The following is a 24,354-nucleotide window of genomic DNA, read 5'->3' on the forward strand; positions in this document are numbered from 1 at the left end:
CTGGGTCTGTGGCGCTATGAGGCAACTGCTCTACCCGTTGTACCACTGCAGCACCCTGTTTTCCATGCTAAATCTACCACCCTCTTGAAATTCCTGAATGTCACATGTTGGTCGGTGAAGAAGGCTTTATCAGGCAGGATAGAAACATAGAAACATAGAAATTAGGTGCAGGAGTAGGCCATTCGGCCCTTCGAGCCTGCACCGCCATTCAATATGATCATGGCTGATCATCCAACTCAGTATCCCGTACCTGCCTTCTCTCCATACCCTCTGATCCCCTTGGCCACATCTAACTCCCTGTTAAATATAGCCAATGAACTGGCCTCAACTACCCTCTGTGGCAGAGAGTTCCAGAGATTCACCACTCTCTGTGTGAAAAATCCTCATCTCGGGTTTAAAGGATTTCCCCCTTATCCTTAAGCTGTGACCCCCTTGTCCTGGACTTCCCCAACATCTGATACTGAGTATAGAAGTTGGGATGTTATGTTACAAGTCGTTGATGATGCCACATTTGGGATATTGTGTTCTGCTTTGGTCACCCTGCTGTAGGGAATGTGTTGCTAAGCTGGAAAGAGCGCACAGAAGAATTACAGGGGATGTGGCCGGGACTTAAGGGTCCGAGTTACAGGGAAAGTTTGGGCAGGCTACAACTTTATTCTTTGGAGCGCAGGAGGATGAAGGGTGATCTTATAGACATGTATAAGATCATGAGGGTAATAGATAGAGTAGATGCACCCGGAGTCAGGGAATCATGAACCAGAGGAAAGAGGTTTAAAGTGAGAGGGGAAAGATTTAATAGGAATCTGAAGGGTCAGCTTTTTCACACAGAGTGGTGGGTTTTTTGAATTTGCAGCCAGAAGAGGTAGTTGATGCAGATACAACAGCAACATTTAAAAAATATATTTGGACAGGAAAGATTTAGAGGGATAGGGACCAAACGCGAGCAGGTGGGACTAGTGTAGATGGGGCAGCTTGTTCGGTGGGGGCAAGTTGGGCTGAGGAGCCTGTTTCTGTGCTGCATCACTCTATAATTCTCGGAGTCCAGCTTCATCACACTGTCCATTCCAAGCTGCTGCAAAAGTAAGCAAGTCTGAAGAAGGGTCTCGACCCGAAACGTCACCCATTCCTTCTGTCCAGTGATGCTGCCTGTCCCGCTGAGTTACTCCAGCATTTAGTGTCTATCGGCTGCATAGTGCAAGGCATTTCTTACAACACCCTTGTGCTTCGGTTCCTTCTACTGCCGCCAGAAATTAATGTCCGAATTCTCAACCGGTTACGGTGGGATTTGAACTCACTCTATCCGACTTGCGTGCACAAACGTTTGGATTACCGCCAAGGCATTATGCCTCCCAGGTCTATCCTCGCTGTATGCATTCAGCCTGTGAATACATATTGGTTTCCAAAAGCTGCAAGATCCCCATGGTGCTCTCGGAATTTGTGAGGCTTTACTTGTTAAGCTATGCCTCTTCATGTGCATCAGCCACACATTTCAGAGTATTTCCATTCCAATCGTTTGTCTGCACTCAGCGTGACAGCACGATTCGCTCTAGGATTCATCACCTTTGGCGTTAAAGAAACAGCACGGCAGCTTTCACACGGAACCGAGCCAATTTCGGAGCTGAATTAACGATTTGGGAACTGTAATGAAAGGGGCCCAGGTGAGACAAAATGGCAGCACCCCTCCAAGCAGGAACTGTGGATGATTGGATCATTATTACTGCACAAATCAGCAGCTGCTGCCAGTTAACTCAAGGTAGAGGATTAACCAAACCGCTGGGTAAAGGCAAAGGAGAGGAAGGTAAAGGGTGGATTTATTAATATTCTTTCATCATTGATGAAGCACAATTCCATGTGTTTTTGTATCGGAGGTTGAGGGGACACCTGATAGAGGTATATAAAATCATGAGAGTCATGAGAGGGGAACCAGGCTCAGCCCTAAAAGGACTCCGAAGACCACTGGAAGCTCTGGTGGTCATCCAAAAGCACTCGGGTAGTATAGAAAAATAAAAGGACTACTTAATTTTTCTTGAAGTTAAAATGGTTGGAAACATTCACAACTTGCCCCACGCATCTCCACTACACTTTCTCCCCTTTCACCCTATAACTATGCCCTCTAAAGTTGGACATTTCCACCATGAGAAAAAGGTTCTCACGGTCTACCCCACTCATAAAGTTATATACATCAACCTCTGACAGAGGTTGAGGGAAGACTTGATAGATGTATATAACATTACATCCAGAGAAGCTGGGTTCAGTGGAACCTTAAACCTATGTCCCCTGGTTCTTGATTTCCCTACCCTGGAATAAAAAACTCTGGCATTCACCCTATCAATTCCCCTCGTGATTTTATACACCTCTACAAAATCACGCCCCTCAGCCTACTGTGCTCCAAAGAATGAAGTTGTAGCCTGCCTAACCTCTCCCTATAGCTCCGGTCCTCAAATCCTAGCAAAGTTCTTGTAAATGTTTTAAAGAGAAGGTTCACCAGACTGATTCCTGGGATGTCAGGACTGTCTTATGAAGAAAGACTGGATAGACTTGGTTTATACTCTCTAGAATTTAGGAGATTAAGAGGGGATCTTATAGAAACTTACAAAATCCTTAAGGGGTTGGACAGGCTAGATGCAGGAAGATTGTTCCCGATGTTGGGGAAGTCCAGGACAAGGGGTCACAGCTTAAGGATGAGGGAAAATCCTTTAAAACCGAGATGAGGAGAACTTTTTTCACACAGAGAGTGGTGAATCTCTGGAACTCTCTGCCACAGAGGGTAGTTGAGGCCAGTTCATTGGCTATATTTAAGAGGGAGTTAGATGTGGCCCTTGTGGCCAAGGGGATCAGAGGGTATGGAGAGAAGGCAGGTACGGGATACTGAGTTGGATGATCAGCCATGATCATATTGAATGGTGGTGCAGGCTCGAAGGTCCGAATGGCCTACTCCTGCACCTAATTTCTATGTTTCTATGTTTCTATCAAGCCGTCCATAGTGTACAGATAAAGGGTACGACATTTAGTGTGCAATAAAGTCCGATTAAAGATAGTTCACAGGTCTCCAAGGAAGTAGATGAGAGGTCAGGTCCGAACTCTAGCTGATGAGAGGACGGTTCAGAGATTAATTCAATAGCTTTTTGTTTTTAAACATAAACATACAAAAAGGCATATGTTTACCTACAGTGGATGTGACAGACACTAATGTAAAATTATATACTGTCATTGAGAACCTAAAGGATGTCCTGAAGTGTGTTCCAACTAATGGATTACATTGGAAGGGCATTCAGTGTTGTATTAGAGTCACATAGTCTCACAGCGTGGAAACAGGCCCTTCGATCCAACTTGCCACACCGGCCAACATGTCCCATCTGCACCAGTCCCACCTACCTGCGTTTGGTCCATATCCCTCTAAACCTGTCCTATGAATTTTTCTTAAACGTTGCGATAGTACCTGCCTCAACTACCTCCTCCGGCAGCTTGTTTCAAACATCTACCACCCTTTGCGTGAAAAAGTTACCCCTCAGGTTCCTATTTAATCTCCCCCCACTTTGAACCTATTGTAGAAACCATTGCAGATAATTAGCAAGAAGTCCATAAACAGCAACAAAACAAATGACTGTTTTCATCCATATCAAGTGTTGAGTGAGGAATCCAGGATCTCTCCCGCTCCTCTTCAAATACATCATGAAAATGTTTCAGTAACTTAGTTTGGTGACTACTGGAGAGACAGTTGACGGCACAGAAAGACAGCACCCGGGAAAGGCTGGGTTAGCACCACAGTCTGGGTCATTTGTGAGAAAGACACCCAATAATGCTACAATAAGGCCTAATGAACCACTTGGCCTAAAAATCCATTAGGCGAAAATGAAATGCTTGGATAAGGAGAAAGAGGTGCAGCGTACAGGCCTTGAACCCGGTGAGATGCAGGAAGAGCCCGGCCAGGACTCACCCCACAGAGCCCAGCCCCTCCACGCACTAGAGTCTCCCAACCCCTGCAGAGTAGTTATTAAGATGGCTGATCCGTGGGCGGTTGCTGCTGGGACACAAGTCGGGGCCTGATCAACCCCGGCTGGGTCGCCTGGTGAGGGTGTCTGCTGTTGTGAGACCCGAAACACTCGATGACCTCAGGTCACATCACTGAGGATGCATCCCAGTGCATCGAGAAGATGTATATTTTTCACAATGCAAAAGACATATTCTAGTTTGCAGTACTGTTACACATGGTCTTGCATTCAATTAATACTATTTTGTTTCAACATATTATCTTTGTTGCAAAACAAAATCTTTTTGGAGTTCAAAAGTAAACCATTACCTTATTTTGTTTAAGAGCACCCTTTTCCTTCATATGTGGGCATTCCTTTCCTGTCACAATAGCTTTAATGTCAGCCACTGGAACTGTTGAAAAAACAAGTCATAGAGTGATACAGTGCGGAAACAGGCCCTTCGGCCCAACTTGCCCACACCAGCCAACATTGTCTCAGCTACACTAGTCCCACCAGCCTGTGCTTGGTCCATATCCCTCCAAACCGATCCTATCCATATACCTGCTTCTTAAACATTGGGATAGTGCCAGCCTCAACTACCTCCTCTGACAGCTTGTTCCATACACCCACCACCCTTTGTGTGAAAAAGTTACTGCTCGCTTCCTATTAAATCTTTTCCCCTTCAGCTTGAACCTATGTCCTCTGGGCCTCGATTCCCCTACTCTGGGCAAGAGATTCTGTGCATCTACCCGATCTATTCTTCTCATGATTTTATACACTCTCATGATTTTATACACAGTCAAGAGTGTTTAATATGTCCTGAAATGGAACAGTAAAATTCTTACTTGCAGCAGCATAACAGATATTTACTCAGTAAACACGATAATGAACAACAGAAATAAGTTAAGAGTTGTAGAGTCTTATTATAGAGGAAACAGGGCTTTCGGCCCAACTTGTCCACGCCGACCTACTTGCCCCTCTACACTAGTCCCACCTGCTTGCTTTTGGCCCGTACCTGTCTCAATAGTTCTTAAACATTGCAATAGTACATGCCTCAAGTACCTTTCCTGGTATCTTGTTCCATACACCCCACCACCATGTCAAAAAACAACCCTCACCTTAAACTTACTTCCTCTGGATCACAATTCCTCTACTCTGGGCAAAAGACATGTTTACCCAATCTATTCCTCTCATGATTTTGTGTACCTCTATAAGATCACCCCTCATCCTCCTGCGCTCCAAGGAATAAAGCCCTAGCCTGCTCAACCACTCCCTTTAGCTCAATGTCCCGTGTCCTGGCAACCCAAAGTTCAATATATAAAACAAACAAAGACAAAAATAAAGCCCCAAGTCCCTGATGCAATCAATGGAGTTCATCGTTCAAGAAACTCCTGAGGAACAAATGCTGCTATTGATGTAAACAACTGCATAACGTTCACATATTAATGTCATCGATGTTCCACAGGACCCGTTTTCCAAATTGATTCACTCTGTCAACATGGTTACAATGCAATGTGCTGTATTGAGATGCAGTGTTCGACTAGGAGGCTTTCTTTAAAACAAAACATTAAAAAAGGCACAGTGAAAGGCTTGGATAGATTGGATGTGTGGAGAGGATGTTTCCACTAGTGGGAACGTCTAGGACGAGAGGTCAATTAAAAGACGTCCATTCAAGAAGGAGATGAGGAGTAATTTATTTAGTCAGAGGGTGGTGAATCTGTGGAATTATTTTCCACAGAAGGCTGTGGAGGCCAAGTCAATGGATATTTTTAAGGCTGGGATAGATAAGACTCTTGATTAGTACGGGTGTCAGGTGTTATGGGGAGAAGGCGGGAGCATGGGTTTAGGAGGGAGAGATAGATCAGCCATGATTGAATGGCTGAGTAAACTTGATGGGCCGAATGGCCTAATTCTGCTCCTCTCACTAATGAATCCAGCACAGACCTGGCGATTAGGAGGGATGCAAAGAAAATAAAACAGAAGATGAAGAGCAGCAAAAAAAAAAGGAATGACGAGATTTGCAAGGAATATCCGAATCAAAATATACAGTATGCAAACTCCAATTATACCAAACTATGATGTGAAACAGCAGTACCTTTACAGAGTTGCTGTGATTGAAAGTTAGAAAATGGAGGAAATGTGGAGTTATTTTGCATCAGTAAGAACGATGCTAACATCCCAGGAAAATTAATTTAGTTTAGTTTGGTACAGCATGGAAACTGGCCCATCGGCTCAGCAAGTCCCTGCCGACAACTGATCGCCCTTAAACATTTCTATGTAATCCTACTCTCTCATCCACTCTTTTCACACTTGGGACAATTTACAAAGCCCAATGAACTTGCAGATCCGCGCGTCTTTGGGGTGTGGAAGGTGGGAGGAAACCGGAGCATCGAAAGAAACCCACGTGGTCACAGGGAAATCGTGCAATCTCCACACAGACAGCACCTGAGATCAGGATTGAACCCGGGTCCCTGGTGCGGAGAGGCAGCAGTTGAATCACAGGCAGAGAGTCACAAAAATTCATGGAAAGTATTAAAGAAGAAAATAATTACACAGATCTCCAGATCTAGAAGATCATCGTTTCAGTGCTTTAAAGGAAGCTGTTCAGAATGCTGCAGATATTCTAATTTTAATTTCCCAAGTGTGCTCTTAGACTTGAAATCCTTGCTTCTCTATCAATGCAAAGAGGGAAATGGAAAACTGGGAATTATAGACTAGTTAACCACTTGTCAGCAAATTACTAGAGTCTATATAATTAACATTAGAGTGACTGAAAACTCTGAACATTTTCAATTGATCAGAAATAATTCACATGGATTTGCAGAGGGTGGAAGCTATCTACCAGACTGTTTATTTCAAAAAGGTAAATGAGGTAACGAATTTCAAAAAAAGTGTTGGTGAATGTTTTCCGGTGATGTAATATGTTGTATATAATGACTTTTTCAGTTATTATTGTTTGTTTTTCATATATCTTTATATATATTATCTATATAATGACGTCTCATCTTGACCACGCTGTATATTGATTTTAGAAAAAACGCTACCATATATCGCAATGATTTTTGGCCATCTTACAAACAGTCCTCCTCCGCTGAGCAGGCCCCGAGGATTTTTCCCAGCGATGAAAATTAAAAAAGTTATGAGTGTTTAAAAAACCTTGAGATCCTCTCGCCTGTAAATCACCGCAATGAAGGTAATGACCTTTCCGGGGGGGGGCCCCGGACTATAAAACCCCGGATGCCTGGACGTGACTCAGTCACTCTGCAAGATCGCGAGGGAGAGGCCACAATTCTCATTCTAAGCTGTGAATCAACTGAACTGTGAGTCTGCAATGTACTTGCAATAAATGATTTGTTAGCCCTTAATGACAATGCCATGAGTTTTGGCCTGCCGCCCTGCCTGTGCTTGAAACTGATATGTTATATTCGGTCCGACTGTGTTTGGAAGGAATAAATGCTTTATTAGGTCCGACTGTATTTGGTTCAAAAGTCCCGCCCATTTTGTGACTTCCACTTAGTGGACAGGTCGCGTTGATTGCGTAATTTCCGGTGAGTGCAGAGGTCGTGCTAATTGTGTAATTTCCCATAAGTGCAGAGGTCACGCTGATTGCAGAAGTGCCGCTGACTGCGGAAGCCCCAAAGTGGAGAGGCTGCGCTCAGCCATGTGAGTATTCAAGAATGTTTACTGCCATATATATGGTGTGTGTCAAGAGAGTGTGTGTGTGTGTGTATGTGTTTGTGTGTGGGTGGGTGTGTGTGTGTGTGTGTGTGTGTGTGTGTGTGTGAGAGTGTGTGTGTGTGTGTGTGTGTGTGTGTGTGTGTGTGTGTGTGTGTGTGTGTGTGTGTGTGTTGTGTGTATATGTGTGTGTATGTGTGTGTATGTATGTGTGTGTGTATATATGTGTATATATATGTTGGCCTTTATAACAAGGAGTCAAACAGAGGAGTAAAGAGGTAATTCTGCAGTTGTACAGAGGCCTAGTGAGACCACACCTGGAGTATTGTGTGCAGTTTTGGTCCCCTAATTTGAGGAAGGACATTCTTGCTATTGAGGGAGTGCAGCGTAGGATTACAAGGTTAATTCCCGGGATGGCGGGACTGTCATATGCTGAGAGAATGGAGCGGCTGGGCTTGTACACTCTGGAGTTTAGAAGGATGAGAGGGAATCTCATTGAAACATATAAGGTTGTTAAGGGTTTGGACACTTAGGTTCACCAAACTGATTCCTGGGATGTCAGGACTGTCTTATGAAGAAAGACTGGATAGACTTGGTTTATACTCTCTAGAATTTAGGAGATTGAGAGGGGATCTTATAGAAACTTACAAAATTCTTAAGGGGTTGGACAGGCTAGATGCAGGAAGATTGTTCCCGATGTTGGGGAAGTCCAGGACAAGGTGTCACAGCTTAAGGATAAGGGGGAAATCCTTTAAAACCGAGATGAGGAGAATTTTTTTCACACAGAGAGTGGTGAATCTCTGGAACTCTCTGCCACAGAGGGTAGTTGAGGCCAGTTCATTGGCTATATTTAAGAGGGAGTTAGATGTGGCCCTTGTGGCCAAGGGGATCAGAGGGTATGGAGAGAAGGCAGGTACGGGATGCTGAGTTGGATGATCAGCCACGATCATATTAAATGGCGGTGCAGGCTCGAAGGGCCGAATGGCCTACTCCTGCACCTAATTTCTATGTTTCTATGACACACTAGAGGCAGGAAACATGTTCCCGATGTTGGGGGAGTCCAGAACCAGGGGCTGCAGTTTAAGAATAAGGAGTAAGCCATTTAGAACGGAGACGAGGAAACACTTTTTCTCACGGAGGTGCGAGTCTGTGGAATTCTTTCCATCTCAACCCCCATTCTCCTGCCTTCTCACCATAACTCCTTACACCTGTACTAATCAAGAATATGTCAATCTCTGCCTTAAAAATATCCACTGACACACGGCCTCCACAGATGTCTGTGGTAATGATTCCATAGATTCACCACCCTCTGAATAAAGAAGTTCCTCCTCATCTCCTTTCTAAAGGTACGTCCTTTTATTTTGAGGCAATAGCCTCTGGTCCTAGACTCTCCCACTAGTGGAAACATCCTCTTCACATTCACTCTATTCAGGCCTTTCACTATTTGGTAAATTTCAATGAGGTGTCCCCTCTTCCTTCTAAACTCCAACGAGTATAGGCCCAGTGCTGTCAAACACTCATCATATGTTCACCCATTCATTCCTAGGATCATTCTCGTAAACGTGCTCTGGACCCTATCCAATGCCAGCGGATCCTTCCTCAGATATGGAGCCCAAGACTGCTCACAATACTGCAAATGTGCTCTGGCTATTGGTTGTTTCCGTGACTCTATGATGAAAAGCACAGAGTAGTCGAATAGTGTCGCTCAGTTTTTTTGGATTGCCAGATTAAAATTATACTCCCGACATAAGGCAATTCCTGCATAAATAAAGAGGCATAAACAAAGACGACTCCGGCTTTCACTATTAACTATACAGAGAATGGTATCTCCGGACGACACATGCACTGCAAAGCACAAGTCACACGGTACTTTATGCCACGCCTTTGCTGATTCACTTACGCTTATCCTGCAAAGATTCGTACGGCACCTCTCCCTGTGGGCTCTCCTCCAGGTCTCCGTAGTGTAGGACCTTATGATTCGGTGAAAGGCGACAGTACCAGAATTTATCTGCAGAAGTTAAAACCTCACATTATTTGTCTGTAACACCTTTGATGAATCACACTTGTGCAAGATTTCATTTTTGATTTAACCAGGGAAATGGCCCAATACAAAAACAGGAAATGCTGCAAAACACTATCCTACACACACTAGGGACAATTTACAATTATACCAAGCCAATTAGCCTACAAACCTGTACGTCTTTGGAGTGTGGGCGAAAGCCAGAGCACCCGAGGAAAACCCACAAGCAGGTCATGGGGAGAACCTGCAAACTCCGTACAAACAGCACCCGTAGCCAGGATCGAATCTGGGTCAACGACAGCTTGCTCTGTTTCACTGCAACCTGCCTCCATCCTGCCACTACCTCTATCATGACAGGCCCCTTGTTTGTTGTCTAATTTTGGACAAGAAAACTTTCCCCAAATTATGCAATAAAAGGACAAAATCTATTTTTCTGGCTCTTGCTTATAAACTGTTTCCAAGTCATGTCGTCCCATTCTCCGGCATTTATTTCAAGCTGAACATGTCCGTTCGCAGTCTCAGCTTCTTATTTGACTCTTCCGAGCTTTGAGCCGAGCTTCTAACTCCACTACCTCTTCGCCACTAGCTTGCCTAGTTTTACTTTCAAACAAAACACTTGCCTATCTCCTGTCCTGCTTCAACATGTCTACTGGTTGAAGCTCTCATTCAGGATTTAGTTACCAGCCTAGTGTGCTGCCTTGCATACTCCATGGACTTCAGCTCATCCAAAAGCTTAATCGGGACTTAATCGGGACGTCAACCGCCTCAAATTTCCACTCTCCTTATTCACACAGCCCTCCGCTCACACTGCAGCAACCTCGACTGGTTAATCAATCCCGCCGACAAGGGAGGTGCCGTGTGGTAGTCTGGTGCGCTGACTTCTCCTGGACTGCAGCCAGGCGACAACTCTCAGACACCTCCTTAATAGGCAATAGGTGCAGGAGTAGGCTATTCGGCCCTTCCACTTCCTCCAAATCGAAGGCATAGCTATGGGCACTCGCATGGGCCCCAGCTATGCCCGCCTCTTTGTAGGGTACAATCCCTGTTCCAGGCGTACACAAGCCCTATCCCTGAATTCTACCTCCACCACATTGACGACGGCATCGGTGCTACCTCCTGCACCCATGCAGAACTCACTGACTTCACCATTAATTTCCATCCTGCACTAAAATTCACTTGGACCATCTCCGACATCTCCCTACCCTTTCTAGATCTCACCATCACAGGAAACAGACTATTGACCGACATCTACTACAAAACCTACTGACTCCCATGGCTATCTTGACTACACTTCTTCCCACCCTGCCTCCCGTGAGGACTCTATCCCCTACTCCCAATTCCTCTGTCTATGCTGCATCTGTGCCCAGGATGAGATGTTCCATACCAGGGCATCGGCGATGTACTCATTCTTTACGAAACGGGGGTTCCCCTCTCCCATTATAGATGAGGCTCTCACTAGGGTCTCCTCGATATCCCACAGCTCCTCTCTTGCTTCCCTCCGAAACTCCCTGGTCAACTCGTCCCTTCCCACTCAAACCATCCCCTCTAACTGCAGGAGATGCAACATCTGTCCCTTTGCACCTCATCAAACCTCATCTACTGTATCCACTGTTCCAGATGTCAACTGCTCTACATTAGTGAGACCATGCGCATGCTTGATGATCGTTTCGCTGAACACCTCCCTTCAGTCCGCCTTAACCTACCTGATCTCCCGGTGGCTCAGCAACTCTCCCTCCCATTCCCAACCTGTCCGGGGCCTCCTCCATTGTCAGGGTGAGGCCCAGTGCAAATTGGAGGAACAGCACCTCATATTTTGCTTGGGTAGTTTACACCCCAGCGGTATGAACATTGACTTCTCTAACTTCAGATAGCCCTTGCTTTTTCTCTCCATTCCCTTCCCTTTCCCACTAGTCTTACTGTCTCCGACTACATTCTATCTTTGTCCCGCCCCCTCCCCTGACATCAGTCTGAAGAAGGGTCTCGACCCATTCCATCTCTCCAGAGATGCTGCCTGACCCGCTGAGTTACTCCAGCATTTTGTGTCTACCAAAAGCTTAATGCTGTACTTTAAATCTCCTTCACCAGTTTACCCATTATCTCATTGTTTGCTTCTGGCCCTGCAAAGCCTCACTTTTCATGCTCAAGTTCAACTACCTCGGTGATCAATCACTCCCAACCTCTGCCACCTCCTCCCTTCCCACAATCTTGCATTTATTCTGCACGTGTCCAACTCTGCACTCTCCGCAGCCCCAGGTTGGGTTCTTTCCGAACCCGTTGTTTAAGTTCCACATACAAAGGAAGGAACTGCAGATGCTGGTTTACACCCAAGATAGGAACAAAAGGCTGGAGTAACTCAGTGGGACAGGCAGCCTCTCTGGAGGGAAGGAATGAGTGACGTTTCGGCTCGAGTCCCTTTGGATGTTATCTCGTAGCAGATGCAAGATGGGAGGTCCTTCGCAATCGACAAAATCAAAGAATTTGCGATGTTATTAAAGAAAGGCCATGTATGGTGAATGATGGTTCTCTGCGTTTCTCTTGAGGTTGACATGTGATGCTCCACTTGTGACAGAATTAGTGGGCCCTGCTTCAGCGTCATCAGACAACTAAGGCCCACAGGACTTGGTGGAAACAGGTCATCCTTAAACACCGCGGAAAACCAATTAATTGCCAACCTTTAACAGCTGGCAAGTGAAATTCCTGTCATTTCCAATCTGCTTTTGTGGCGGCAAAAGCTTTTACTTGGAGCTCGGCAGATGCTCAGAGCCCTTGGGAATGGGCCATGTCAGTGTAGCGCTGTTGCATTAGGTGAGAACACACAAAGTACGCACAGAACTACTGAAACACATGCACGTCTGTAGTGTGAGAAGTAAGAGTGAATCCAACATTGCAAATTAAAAATGATTTGAAGTTATGAATGAATAATGGAACCAGATGTGCCCATCATTGGTTATATGGAAAGATCGCTTTGACGTAGAGTCATCTCGCACAGAAAAAGCCATTCAGCCCAACTCGTTCACACCAACCAAAATGCCGCACCAATGTTTGTCCCATTGGCCCACCTTTGGTCCATATCCCTCTAAACCTTTCTTATCCAGGTAACCCCCCAAAATGTCTTTTGAATGCTGTTATAGTACCTGTCTCAGCCGCTTCACCTGACACCTCATTCCATTTACCCACCACTTTCTGTGTGAAAAAGCTGCCCCTTAGCTACCAACAAAATATTTCCCCTCTCACCTTAAACCTATGTCCCTTGGTTCTTGATTTCCCTTCCCTGGAATAAAAAACTCTGGCATTCACCCTATCAATTCCCCTCGTGATTTTATACACCCCTACAAAATCACGCCCCTCAGCCTACTGTGCTCCAAGGAGTGAAGTTTTGGCAGCCTAACCTCTCCCTATAACTCAGGCCCTCGAATCCTGGCAACGTCCTCGTAAATTTTCAAGCTTAATATCATCTTTCCGCTGGTAGGTTCACTAAAAGTGCGGCCTCACCAACGTCTTGTACAACTGCAACATCTGCACTCAATTACCTGACGAATGAAGGCCAGCGTGCCAAAAGGCTTCTTCACGACCCTATCTACCCTTGAGACCACTATTAAGGAACTATGTATCGATACCCCTGGGTCACTCACTCCAGGGTCATACTATTCAATATGAAGTTCTTGCTCTGGTCTGACCTCCAAAAAGACCACATCTCATTTTATGGAGGTATATATGATCTTATGGAGGCGTATAAAATCATGAGAGGAATAGATCGGGTAGATGGACAGAGTCTCTTGACCAGAGTAGGGGAATCGAGGACCAGAGAACATAGGTTCAAGGTGAAGGGGAAAAGATTTAATAGGAATCTGAGGGGTAACTTTTTCACACAAAGGATGGTGGTTGTATGGAACAAGCTGCTAGATGAGGTAGTTGAGGCTGGGACTATCCCAACGTTTAAGAAACAGTTAAAACAGGCACATGGATAGGACAGGTTTGGAGGGATATAGACTAAGCGCAGGCTGGTGGGACTAGTGTAGCTGGGACATGTTGGCCGGTGTGGGCAAGTTGGGCTGAAGGGCCTGTTTCCACACTGTATCACTCTATGACTATGTGAATTAAACTCCAATTTAAAAATAATCCACAAAGTGAAGCGTTCATTAAGGTTCATGCAGGTTTGTTGGTTGATACCTTGTCGCCGGCGATTGCTGATCTTCCTGAAGCAGGTACCTTCGCACAGTCGGTTCAGCCGCTGCTGTTTTACCAACTCCAGGATTTCAGGCTGAATCTTCTCCCTGAGCTCACTGTGGGCAGAAAGGCAGACAGTCACAAACACAGCGCTGCACACTGGGTGGAAAGAAGTAAGGACTGACTGCATGTTGGCTTTGAAAGTAGGAATGAATGAATAATGAATTAAAAAAAATAAATACAAAATTTAATTAACCAAGTATGTATACATTCAAGGAATTTGCTCGCAAGGATAAAAACATAGGTATACAGAGGCAGGGGCGGCACAGTGGTGCAACGGTAGAGTCGCTGCCTCACAGCGCCAGAGAACCGGGTGAATCTGTGGAATTCATTGCCACAGAAGGCTGTGGAGGCCGTCATTGGATATTTTTAAGCCAGAGATTCTTGATTAGTACGGGTATCAGGGTTTATGGGGAGAAGGCGGGAGAATGGGGTTAGGAGGGAGAGATAGACCAGTCATGAATGAATGGCGGAGCAGACTTAATGGGTCGAATGGCCTAATTCTGCTCCTATCACTTATGAGGATCTGAAACCTCTATATGTTAATTTAAGAGCAAAGGTGGTCTACTGCACTTTGCCTGCCTTGTGATGCCCCTGACCTGGGATTAGCAATACAGAAACGTCACGCTTAAAACTGATTTTATTTTATCACACTAAATTCCCTTGAAGACACAAACACCTCTATTTCCCTCCTACACTTTCCAACAGAAGTTAAAAATAAAGTGGAAGAATGCTAAGACCTTGGGAAAGGGTTACACTTCTGAATGAATACTGAGTCACACCGCACCTAACTATTCAAACTGCTCATCACACAAAGCCCTTGTTGAGCTTTCTTTTGAGGCCTTATTCAATGGGACTGTGATAAATATCTGCTTTTCTCACTGACACAGTAATCTGAGAACTAGAGTACGTATTAGTGCCTTGCGATGCAACATGAACCATAACAACTTAATTTGGAAATAAATGATGTGCTCATTTGAACATATTTGCAAACAAAACCTTGAACAGAAAAAGCTTTCCCCAGGGTGGTAAATCCATGTCAGGCAATGTTTTTGAATATGTTTTGGAGTGGTTTTGATCTCGCTCTTCAGTTATCCCCCTTGTGCCATCTCGTGATAAACTAGTGTGGTGGAATTTTCACATCCACACAATAAGCAGGTTGATAATGCAATTGCCACCACCAGCCTGACATGCAGCCCCCACACACACTGCACATGAACGCACAATTAACCTACATACCGGTCTTTGGTTAGGCTGCATTTGGAGTGCAGGTCCACCACCGATTTTATGGCACCCTACGTTACAGAGTCTTTCTGGACTATCTCTTTTGCCGTGATCACAGTACCAACGGTACCGGAACGGACCGCCTAGGCCGACCAGGAGCTGAGAGACCGGCCTGCAAAGTCGGCCTTGGAAGTGGGCTATGAGAACGGATCTGCCGGCTTTGGCCGGGCTGGAATACCAGAGCCCCAGGCCGCAGGGAGAAAATTAGACCCTCCGATCGGTGTACAATTCCCGATGAAGTAGAGATCAGCTGCATGGCCCGACCTAGGCGTCACATTTCCGGAGGGATTTCCGGAGTGGATTTCAAGTGCACTCACATAATTTTGTCCGGATTAAAGTAGTTGCCGGAAAATCGGTGGTGGAGCTGTATTGAGTGTAGTTTTGGTCACCCCATTACAGAAAGGATGTGGAGGCTTTGGAAAATCGTGGTGCAGAGGAGGTTGAAACAGAATGGCAGGTAGACACAAAATGCTGGAGTAACTCAGCGGGACAGGCAACATCTCTGGAGAGAAGGAATGTGTGACGCTTCGGGTCGAGACCCTTCTTCAGACTGATGTCAGGGGAGTGGGCGGGACAAAGATATAATGTAGTTGGAGACAGTAAGACTGGTGGGAGAACTAGGAAGGGGGATGGGATGGAGAGAGAGGGAAAGCAAGGGCTACTTGAAGTTAGAGAAGTCAATGTTCATACCGCTGGGGTGTAAGCTACCTAAGCAAAATATGAGGTGTTGTTCCTCCAATTTGCGCTGGGCCTCACTCTGACAATGAAGGGGGCCCAGGACAAAAAGGTCAGATTGGGAATGGTAGGGGGAGTTATAGTGCTGAGCCACCGGAAGATCAGGTAGGTTAAGGCAGACAGAGCTGAGATGTTCTCCAAAACGATCGCCAAGCCTGCACTTGGTCTTGCCGATGTAGAGAAGTTGACACCTGGAACAGCGGATACAGTAGATGAGGGAGGAGGTGCAAGTGAACCTCTGCCTCACCTGGAAAGACTGCCGGGATCCTTGGATGGAGTCAAGTGGGAAGGTAAAGGGGCAGGTGTTGCATCTCCTGCGGTTTCAGGGGAACAGTACCTAGGGAAGGGGTGGTTTGGGTGGGAAGGGACGATTTGCTGAGGGAATGGTCTCTGCGGAAACCAGAAAGGGGTGGAGGTGGGAAGATGTGGCCAGGAGTGGAATCCCGTTAGAGGTGGCAAAAGTGTTGGAGGATTATATGCTGTATGTGACGTCTGATGGGGTGGAAGGTGAGAACAAGGGGGACTCTGCCCTTGTTACGAATGGGGGGAGGGGGACCAAGAGTGGAGCTGCGGGATATCAAACAGATGCTTGTGAGAGCCTCATCTATTGTCGAAGAGGGGAACCCCCGTTTCCTAAAGAATGGGGATATCTCCGATGATCTAGTGTGGAAAACCTCGTCCTGGGCGCAGATGCGACGTAGACGGAGGAATTGGTAGGAGGGGATAGAGTCTACAGGAAGCAAGGTGGGAAGAAGTGTATGCTAGATAGCTATAGGAGTCAGTAGGTTTGTAGTAGATGTCGGTCAGACTTGGATTGTTTGCTCTGGAACACTGGAGGTTGTGGGGAGACCTGATAGAAGTATATAAACCTATAAGAGGCATAGATAGTCAGAACTTTTATACCAGGATGGAAAAATCAAATACTAGTATGCATAGCTTCAAGGTAAGAGGGGAAACATTTATACTTACACAGAGAATGGTGAGTGCCTGGAATGTGTTGGTTGAAGCAGGTACCTTAGTGGCATTTAAAGGACTTTTGGATAGGCATATTGATATGCAGGGAATGGAGAGAATGGGTTATGTGCAGGTAGATAAATGATGGTGTTGGCATCATATTGAGCTGCGGGGCCAGATCTTGTGCTGTTTGTTCAATGTTCCATGTTCACCTTACCTGAAAGCAATGACCCCTGAAACTAATATGTGATGGCTCTGAAGTGTTAGCATTCAACTGCAGTGTCTACTAGGAGAGCCAGATTATTGACCATGTCTTAGTCATGGAGCAAGGAAATGGCTCCTTCGACCCATTCCCACAACACCTTCACTGACCGCCCAGCACCATTTACAATAGTCCCAGATTAATCTCGTTTTCACTTGTCCCTATGTTTGATCTACTTCCTATAATGGTAACGACAGTTGGGCCATAAAAATGATCAACTTACTGGAATGATTTCACATTTCGATGTAGGAACGGGATGTGCTGGCCCTCATGCTCAAGTACCCAGTAACATCATGCTGATGTGCAATTTGGGTGTTTGGAACTTGATGTTGACCTTCGTTCATGGGAAAGACCTACATTTCCTATCTGCCCTTAACGTCCCCCTAAAGTGAGGAGTCAACAACCTTGTTGTGGGTCTAGAGTCATGTCCATGCCTGATGATTCAGGATGCCTGACTTCCTTCTTTGACAGCCATGGACAAAACATATGAACACTTGTAGACGCAAGGAGCTGCAGATGCTGGGTTGCAGGAAAAGACATAAAGTACTGGAATAACTCAGCAGGTCAGGCAGCATCTCTGGAGAACATAAATAGGCGATGTTTTGGGACCCAACCTGAAATGTATCAGTCTTTATTCACTCCAGTGCTTGTGTTGTCATCAATGCAGATACTAGATCTTCTCTTTAAAAGGGTGGCACGGTGGCGCAGTGGTAGAGCTCTAACCTAAACTAATCTGTACCTCCAATTCTATTGGCATGCCTTGACCTTTGATAACAACCGCCAAAAAACTAATCCATTGATCTCAGTTTTGAACATCTCAAATAAATCCCAAAAAGTGCTGCAAACGGAGGTCCAAATTTCTGCAAACCTACATGTTGAAACAGCGCTTCCTCATTTAACTCCACAATAGTGCTTCCTATTTTCATTCCACATTTTCACTCCACATAGACCAGACCTAGTTTTCAGACAGTGCCCTCTGGCTTTGGATTTCCTCCACTGCCAGCCAAAATAATGTTCCTGTATTCCTCCATCATGTTACGACTAGAGGTCATAGTCTCAGAATTAAAGGACGTCCCTTTAAGAAGGAGATGAGGAGTGATTTCTCTAGTCAGAGGGTGGCGAATCTGTGGAATTCTTTTCCACAGAAGGCTGTGGAGGCCAAGTTAATTGATATTTTTAAGGCTGGGAAAGATAGATTCTTGATTAGTATGGGTGTCAGGAGTTATGGGGAGAAGGCGGGAGAATGGGGTTAGGAGAGAGATACAGGTAGATCAGCCATGATTGAATGGTGGAGTAGACTTGATGGACCAAATGGCCTGATCTGCTCTGATCACTTATGACAACAACCTGGCAGCTCAACACCCGGCTTGAGATCTAACTATTCCTTTAGTTTATGTTGCATTCGCAAGAAGACTAATGACCTTATGACATGTCAAAAATGTCAATTGGAGCCTTAATCGGAGGAATACACAAATTCGGCATGGAGGCGCAGGGGTAGAGTTGCTGCCTTACAGCACTGGCAGCGCCGGAGACCCGGGTTTCATCCTGACTACCGGTGCTGTCTGTACGGAGTTAGTACGTTCTCCCCGTGACCTGCGTGGGCTTTATCCGAGATCTTTGGTTTCCTTCCACACTCCAAAGATGTACAGGTTTATAGGTTAAATAGGCTTGGTGTAAAAAAATGTTAAAAAATTGGACCCAGTGTGCGTAGGATGGTGTTAATGTGCGGGGATCGCTGGTCTGTGCGGACTCGGTGGGCTGAAGAACGTGTATCTGTTCAAGAAGGAACTGCAGGTGCTAGAAAATCGAAGGTAGACAAACATGCTGGAGAAACTCAGCAGGTGAGGGAGCATCTATGGAGCAAAGGAAATAGGCAACGTTTCGGGTCTGAAGAAGGGTTTCGGCCCGAAATGTTGCCTCTTTCCTTCGCTCCACAGATGCTGCCGCACCCGCTGAGTTTCTCCAGCATTTTTGTGTACCTCCGCTCTGTATCTCTAAACAAAACTAGATCAAAAACTGCACAAAACTGGTAAAGACTAGTAAGTGTTGGATGCTTACAGGATTGGGCGAGATTGGAAGTCCTCCTGGTTCATCCTTTCCGACTGCCGGATCTTCAGGATCTCTGTGTAACTCAGGTTCTGTAGTTTGCTCTTGAACTGGTCCAGTGAGTTAGGCTTGCTGGTCAGCGCTCTCATTATCTGCTCCTTTACAACTTGCATCACCTGAGGAGAAAGACAACAGAAAAACCTCTTGAAACCTTTCACCAACCGATCTACAGTTGACTTCTTTCCACTCTCCTCCACGATCAGCTATTCCATCCAGCAGCAATTTGCTTGCTTGAAATTTCCAACAAAGTGTCAGATTTCCAAGATGCTGGAACCCCCAGCTGTTACTTTTGCAGTTAGAAGAATCAACTCTACAGAATAGACTGTGCTCTCAAAGAGGAAATTTGTTTTAGTTTTAGATATACATCGTGGAAACAGGCCCTTTGGCACACTGAGTCCATGCCGACCAGCGATCCCTGCATACTAACACGATCCTACACACACTAACACTATCCTACACACAAAAGAGACAATTTACACTTTCACCAAGCCAATTAGCCTACAAACCTGTACATCTTTGGAAACCAGAGCACCTGGGGAAAACCTACGCAGGTCACGGGGAGAACGTACGAACGCTGTACAGACAGCACCCGTAGTCAGGATCGAACCCGGGTCTCTGGAGCTGTTAGGCAGCAACTCAAGCGCTGCACCATCGTGTCACCCGACAAGCGCTATAGCCACAAGCACAGTCAATTTATATTGTTGGTATTGTCCATTTTGAGGTCGCAATAGTACAAGTGTCTTTTTTCTTGGTCTGCGTCCTGATGCCAAAAATGATGCCCTTCCAATAAATTTGACAGTCATTTCTAAGAGATCTCAATACCTCCAATGGATTGTACTTTTATATCTAACACTTTGCTGGATGTACTGTTTAAGCTGCAACATTTGGAATACTTGTTTGTACATCTTTTCAATGCATTGAAGCGACAGGTAAAAATGTACACCTCTATGCCCTCAGGAGACTGAGGAGATTCGGCATGTCTTTAACGACTCTTACAAACTTCTACAGATGCACTCATACACAGCTGCATCACACCTTGGTTTGGGCACATTCTGTCCAAGACCGCAAGAAATTGCAGAGAATTGTGGATGTAGCCCAGTCCATCACATAGACCAGACTCCACACTCCATCTTGACTCCATCTACACTTCTCGCTGCCTGGGAATGCAGCCAACATAATCAAAGAACTTGCCCATCCATTGCTCACTCCTTCTTCTCCCCATTACAATGGGGCAGAAGATACAGAAGCTTGAAAGCACGTACCACCAGGCTCAGGAACAGCTTCTTCCTCTCTGTTATCAAGACTTTTGAATGATCCTTCTAAATGCTGGAGTATGGTCCCTTTTCTCCAACCTATAGTCATTGCAGTCATTGGACTTTTCCCCCGGAATTGTTCTGCCACAAGGCTGAGAACTACATTCTGCACTCTGGTATCTTTCTCTTCACTCTACATTTGTACTTGTGTTTGGCTTGATTGTATTTATGTGTAGTATTATCTGTTTTGTTTAGATCGCATGTAAACAAAGCTTTTGACTGTTCCTCGGCACATGTGACACTGACAAACCTAAACCTGATGTCAATGCTCTTTTGACAGTGTATCTTGCATGAGGATCTTGACTAACTACCTCCAACTCTATTGACATTGGATATTGGTAATCACTGGTCTTGTTGAGAACATCAGGGAGCGCCCATTGCTCTCTTTTGATTCTTATCATGGGATCTTTTACACTGAACTGAGAAGGCACAAGGGTTGTCCAGGTACTCCATCAAAATACACCAAATTGCCCTCAGCTCAAAATATACTTGTGACATGCTCCTCAAACTGTGCAATATCGTGAAATTTGCTGAAGTAAATTTAATGCACGATGCCTCATCCATCTCAGAGCTGCATGATGCTCCACGATTCTGAATAACAGACCAGAGCATGTTGTCCCGGTGATCACATGAGTTTCCTCCCACATCTCAAAGACGTGCGGGTTTGTAGGTTTAGTGGCCGCTATATATTTCGCCTAGTGTGTCGAGAGTGGATGAGAAAGTGGGGTAACATAGAACTAGTGTGAACAGGTGATCGATGGTTGGTGGGGAAGGGAAGAACTGCAGATGCCGGTTTAAACCAAAGACAGACTCAAAAAGCTGGAGTAACTCAGCGGGTCAGGCAGCATCTCTGGAGAAAAGGAATAGGCGACGTTTTGGGTCAAGACCCTTTTTCAGACCCGTCTCAACCCAAAACGTCACCTATTCCTTTTCTCCAGAGATGCTGCCTGACCCGCTGAGTTCCTCCAGCTTTTTGTGTCTGTCTAGATCAATGGTTGGCGTGGACACAGTGGGCTGTAGGGCCTGTTTATCACTAAACTAAAGAAGCAATTTCTACAACCGAGAATTTCATAAAGATTTTACCTTAAAAAGCAACAGGGAGAGAGAAAAGTATACAAATGTTTCTGTGGAAAGGTGTACTCTAACTAGACTTGCTTGGAAACATATCAGTACACTGAGAGCAGTATTATTTATCATTTAATGTTTTAAAAGCTTTATTTATTTTATTTTTATTTCCTTAATTGTTTCTCAAATGGAAAAAAATGTCAGTTTTCTTGTCAAATTAAAAGGCCTGTCTCGTTCCCAATAGTGCGTTACTGTGAGATTTGTTTCCAATGACTCTAACAGTCAGAACCCAGTCTAGCTCTATCTCTCTCCTGGGGCGATGGGATGTGTATTCAAGCTCTCTGGCTCAATCACCAGTCTCCTGTCCAATGCCGCTGTCGCAGAGCACATAAATCATTTGTAAACAAAGGTTCTTTCGTTCTTCTCACACGACAAGCAATTTTCCTTAGATAGACCCAAAATGCTGGTGCAACTCAGCGGGAAAGGCAGAATCTCTAGAAAGAAGGAATGGTGCCTGGCCTGCTGAATTACTCCAGCATTTTGTTTCTATCTTCGGTTTAAACCACTATCTGCAGTTCCTCCCTCAGCAAGTTTGCTTCTCCATTCCTTCTGACTATTCATTTAAAGTAGCATCGATAGTCGAGAGCACTAATGAATAAATACCATGAACAAATTGCAACTTGTGACATGAGAGAAAATAGGTGCAGGAGTAGGCCATTCGGCCCTTCGAGTCAGCACCGCCATTTAATATGATCATGGATGTTCATCCAAAAATCAGTACCCCGTTCCTGTTTTTCCCCCATATCAATTGACAATAGGTGCAGGGGTAGGCCATTCGGCCCCTTGGGCCAGCACCGCCATTCAATGTGACCATGGTTGATCATCCCCAATCAGTACCCCGTTCCTGCCTTCTCCCCATATCCCCTGACTCCGCTATTTTTAAGAGCCCTATCCAGCTCTCTCTTGAAAGCATCCAGAGATCCTGCCTCCACCGTCCTCTGAGGCAGAGAATTCCACAGACTCACCACTCTCTGTGAGAAAAAGTGTTTCCTCGTCTCCGTTCTAAATTGCTTACTCCTTATTCTTAAACTGTGGCCCCTGGTTCTGGACTCCCCCAACATTGGGACCATGTTTCCTGCCTCTAGCGTGACCAAACCCTTAACAATCTTATACGTTTCAATGAGATGCCCTCTCATCCTTCTAAACTCCGGAGTGTACAAGCCCAGCTGCTCCATTCTCTCAGTACATGACAGTCCCGCCATCCCGGGAATTAACCTTGTAAACCTACGCTGCACTCCCTCATTAGCAAGAATGGCCTTCCTCAAATTAGGGGACTAAAACTGCACACAATACTCCAGGTGTGGTCTCACTAGGGCTCTGCACAACTGCAGAAGGACCTCTTTGCTCCTATATTCGATTCCTCTTGTTATAAAGCCAACATGCCATTCACTTTCTTCACTGCCTGCTGTACCTGCATGCTTACTTTCATAGACTGATGTACAAGGACCCCCAGATCCCGTTGTACTTCCCCTTTTCCCAACTTGACGGCATTTAGATAGTAATCTGCCTTCCTGCTTTTGCTACGAAAGTGGATAACCTCACATTTATCCGCATTAAACTTCATCTGCCATGCATCTGCCCACTCCCCCAACCAGTTCAAGTCACCCTGTATTCTCATAGCATCCTCCTCACAGTTCACACTGCCACCCAGCTTTGTGTCATCTGCAAATTTGCTAATGTTGCTTTGAATCCCTTCATCCAAATCATTGATGAATATTGTAAATAACTGCGGTCCCAGCACCGAGCCTTGCTGTATCCCACTAGTCACTGCCTGACATTCTGAAAGGGACCCGTTAATCTCTACTCTTTGTTTCCTGTCTGCCAACCTGGACTCTGGTCCGGTCCACGGGGGGGAAATGGAGGAGGACTGGCCAAATTTTTGTGCCTTCCACCACAGTGATGAATGCTGTGGTGGATGTTTGTGTTACATTTTTTTATTGTGGTTGTGTGTTCTTTATTATTGTATCGCTGCTGACAACCCAAAATTCCACCAGCCTGGCTGTGTGGTCATTTAAATACAATACAATACAAACCACTTCTCTATCCATGTTAGCACTCTACCCCCAATACCATGTGCCCTAATTTTGCCCACTAATCTCCTATGTGGGACTTATCAAATGCTTTCTGAAAGTCCAGGTACACTACATCCACTGGCTCTCACTTGCCCATTTTCCTAGATTCCTTTAGCCCTAAGAGCTAAATCTAACTCTCTCTTGAAAACACTCAGACTACTTTTGTCATCTGCTGCCCCTACAGAATGTAGATCCGTACGGGTGTCAGGGGTTATGGGGAGAAGGCAGGAGAATTGGATTGAAAGGGAAAGATAGCTCAGCCATGATTGAATGGCAGAGTAGACTAGATGGGCTGAATGGCCTAGTTCTGCTGTTAGAACTTATGACATGGTCAGAAATATGGTTGCACCACTTTTCTTTAGAGATGCAGCATGTTAAAAGGCCGTATAGCGGACCAAGTCCATGGGAACCATCAATCACCCGTTCACACTAATTCCATGTTATCCCACTTTTAAATCTGGAGTACCTGGAGATAATCCACATGGCCAGACGGAGAACATGCAAACTCCACACAGGATCATACACAGGTTGCTGGCTCTAACAGCTGCTCCACTGTGTCGCCCTTAATGTCTTCTGGAGTTTAATTGCTTCAATGACAGTGCCTGCCACT

At 45.4% G+C, this 24,354-nt stretch overlaps 1 protein-coding gene across 3 annotated transcripts in view; it reads right to left on the bottom strand.

The window, feature by feature from the left end:
- elmo1 (engulfment and cell motility 1 (ced-12 homolog, C. elegans)) overlaps positions 1-24,354 on the bottom strand; it is a 293,797-nt gene that overhangs the window by 15,810 nt on the left and 253,633 nt on the right. For all 3 annotated transcript variants that reach the window (XM_055655086.1, XM_055655094.1, XM_055655105.1), the window contains 4 exons: positions 19,187-19,350; positions 13,837-13,949; positions 9,547-9,654; positions 4,301-4,383 (listed from right to left, as the gene is read on the bottom strand). In XM_055655086.1, coding sequence (XP_055511061.1) covers positions 4,301-4,383; positions 9,547-9,654; positions 13,837-13,949; positions 19,187-19,350 — 468 coding nt within the window. The remainder of the gene's footprint in view (positions 1-4,300; positions 4,384-9,546; positions 9,655-13,836; positions 13,950-19,186; positions 19,351-24,354) is intronic.

Source organism: Leucoraja erinacea, chromosome 2 (genome assembly GCF_028641065.1).
Source record: "Leucoraja erinacea ecotype New England chromosome 2, Leri_hhj_1, whole genome shotgun sequence".
Classification (NCBI taxonomy): domain Eukaryota; kingdom Metazoa; phylum Chordata; class Chondrichthyes; order Rajiformes; family Rajidae; genus Leucoraja; species Leucoraja erinaceus.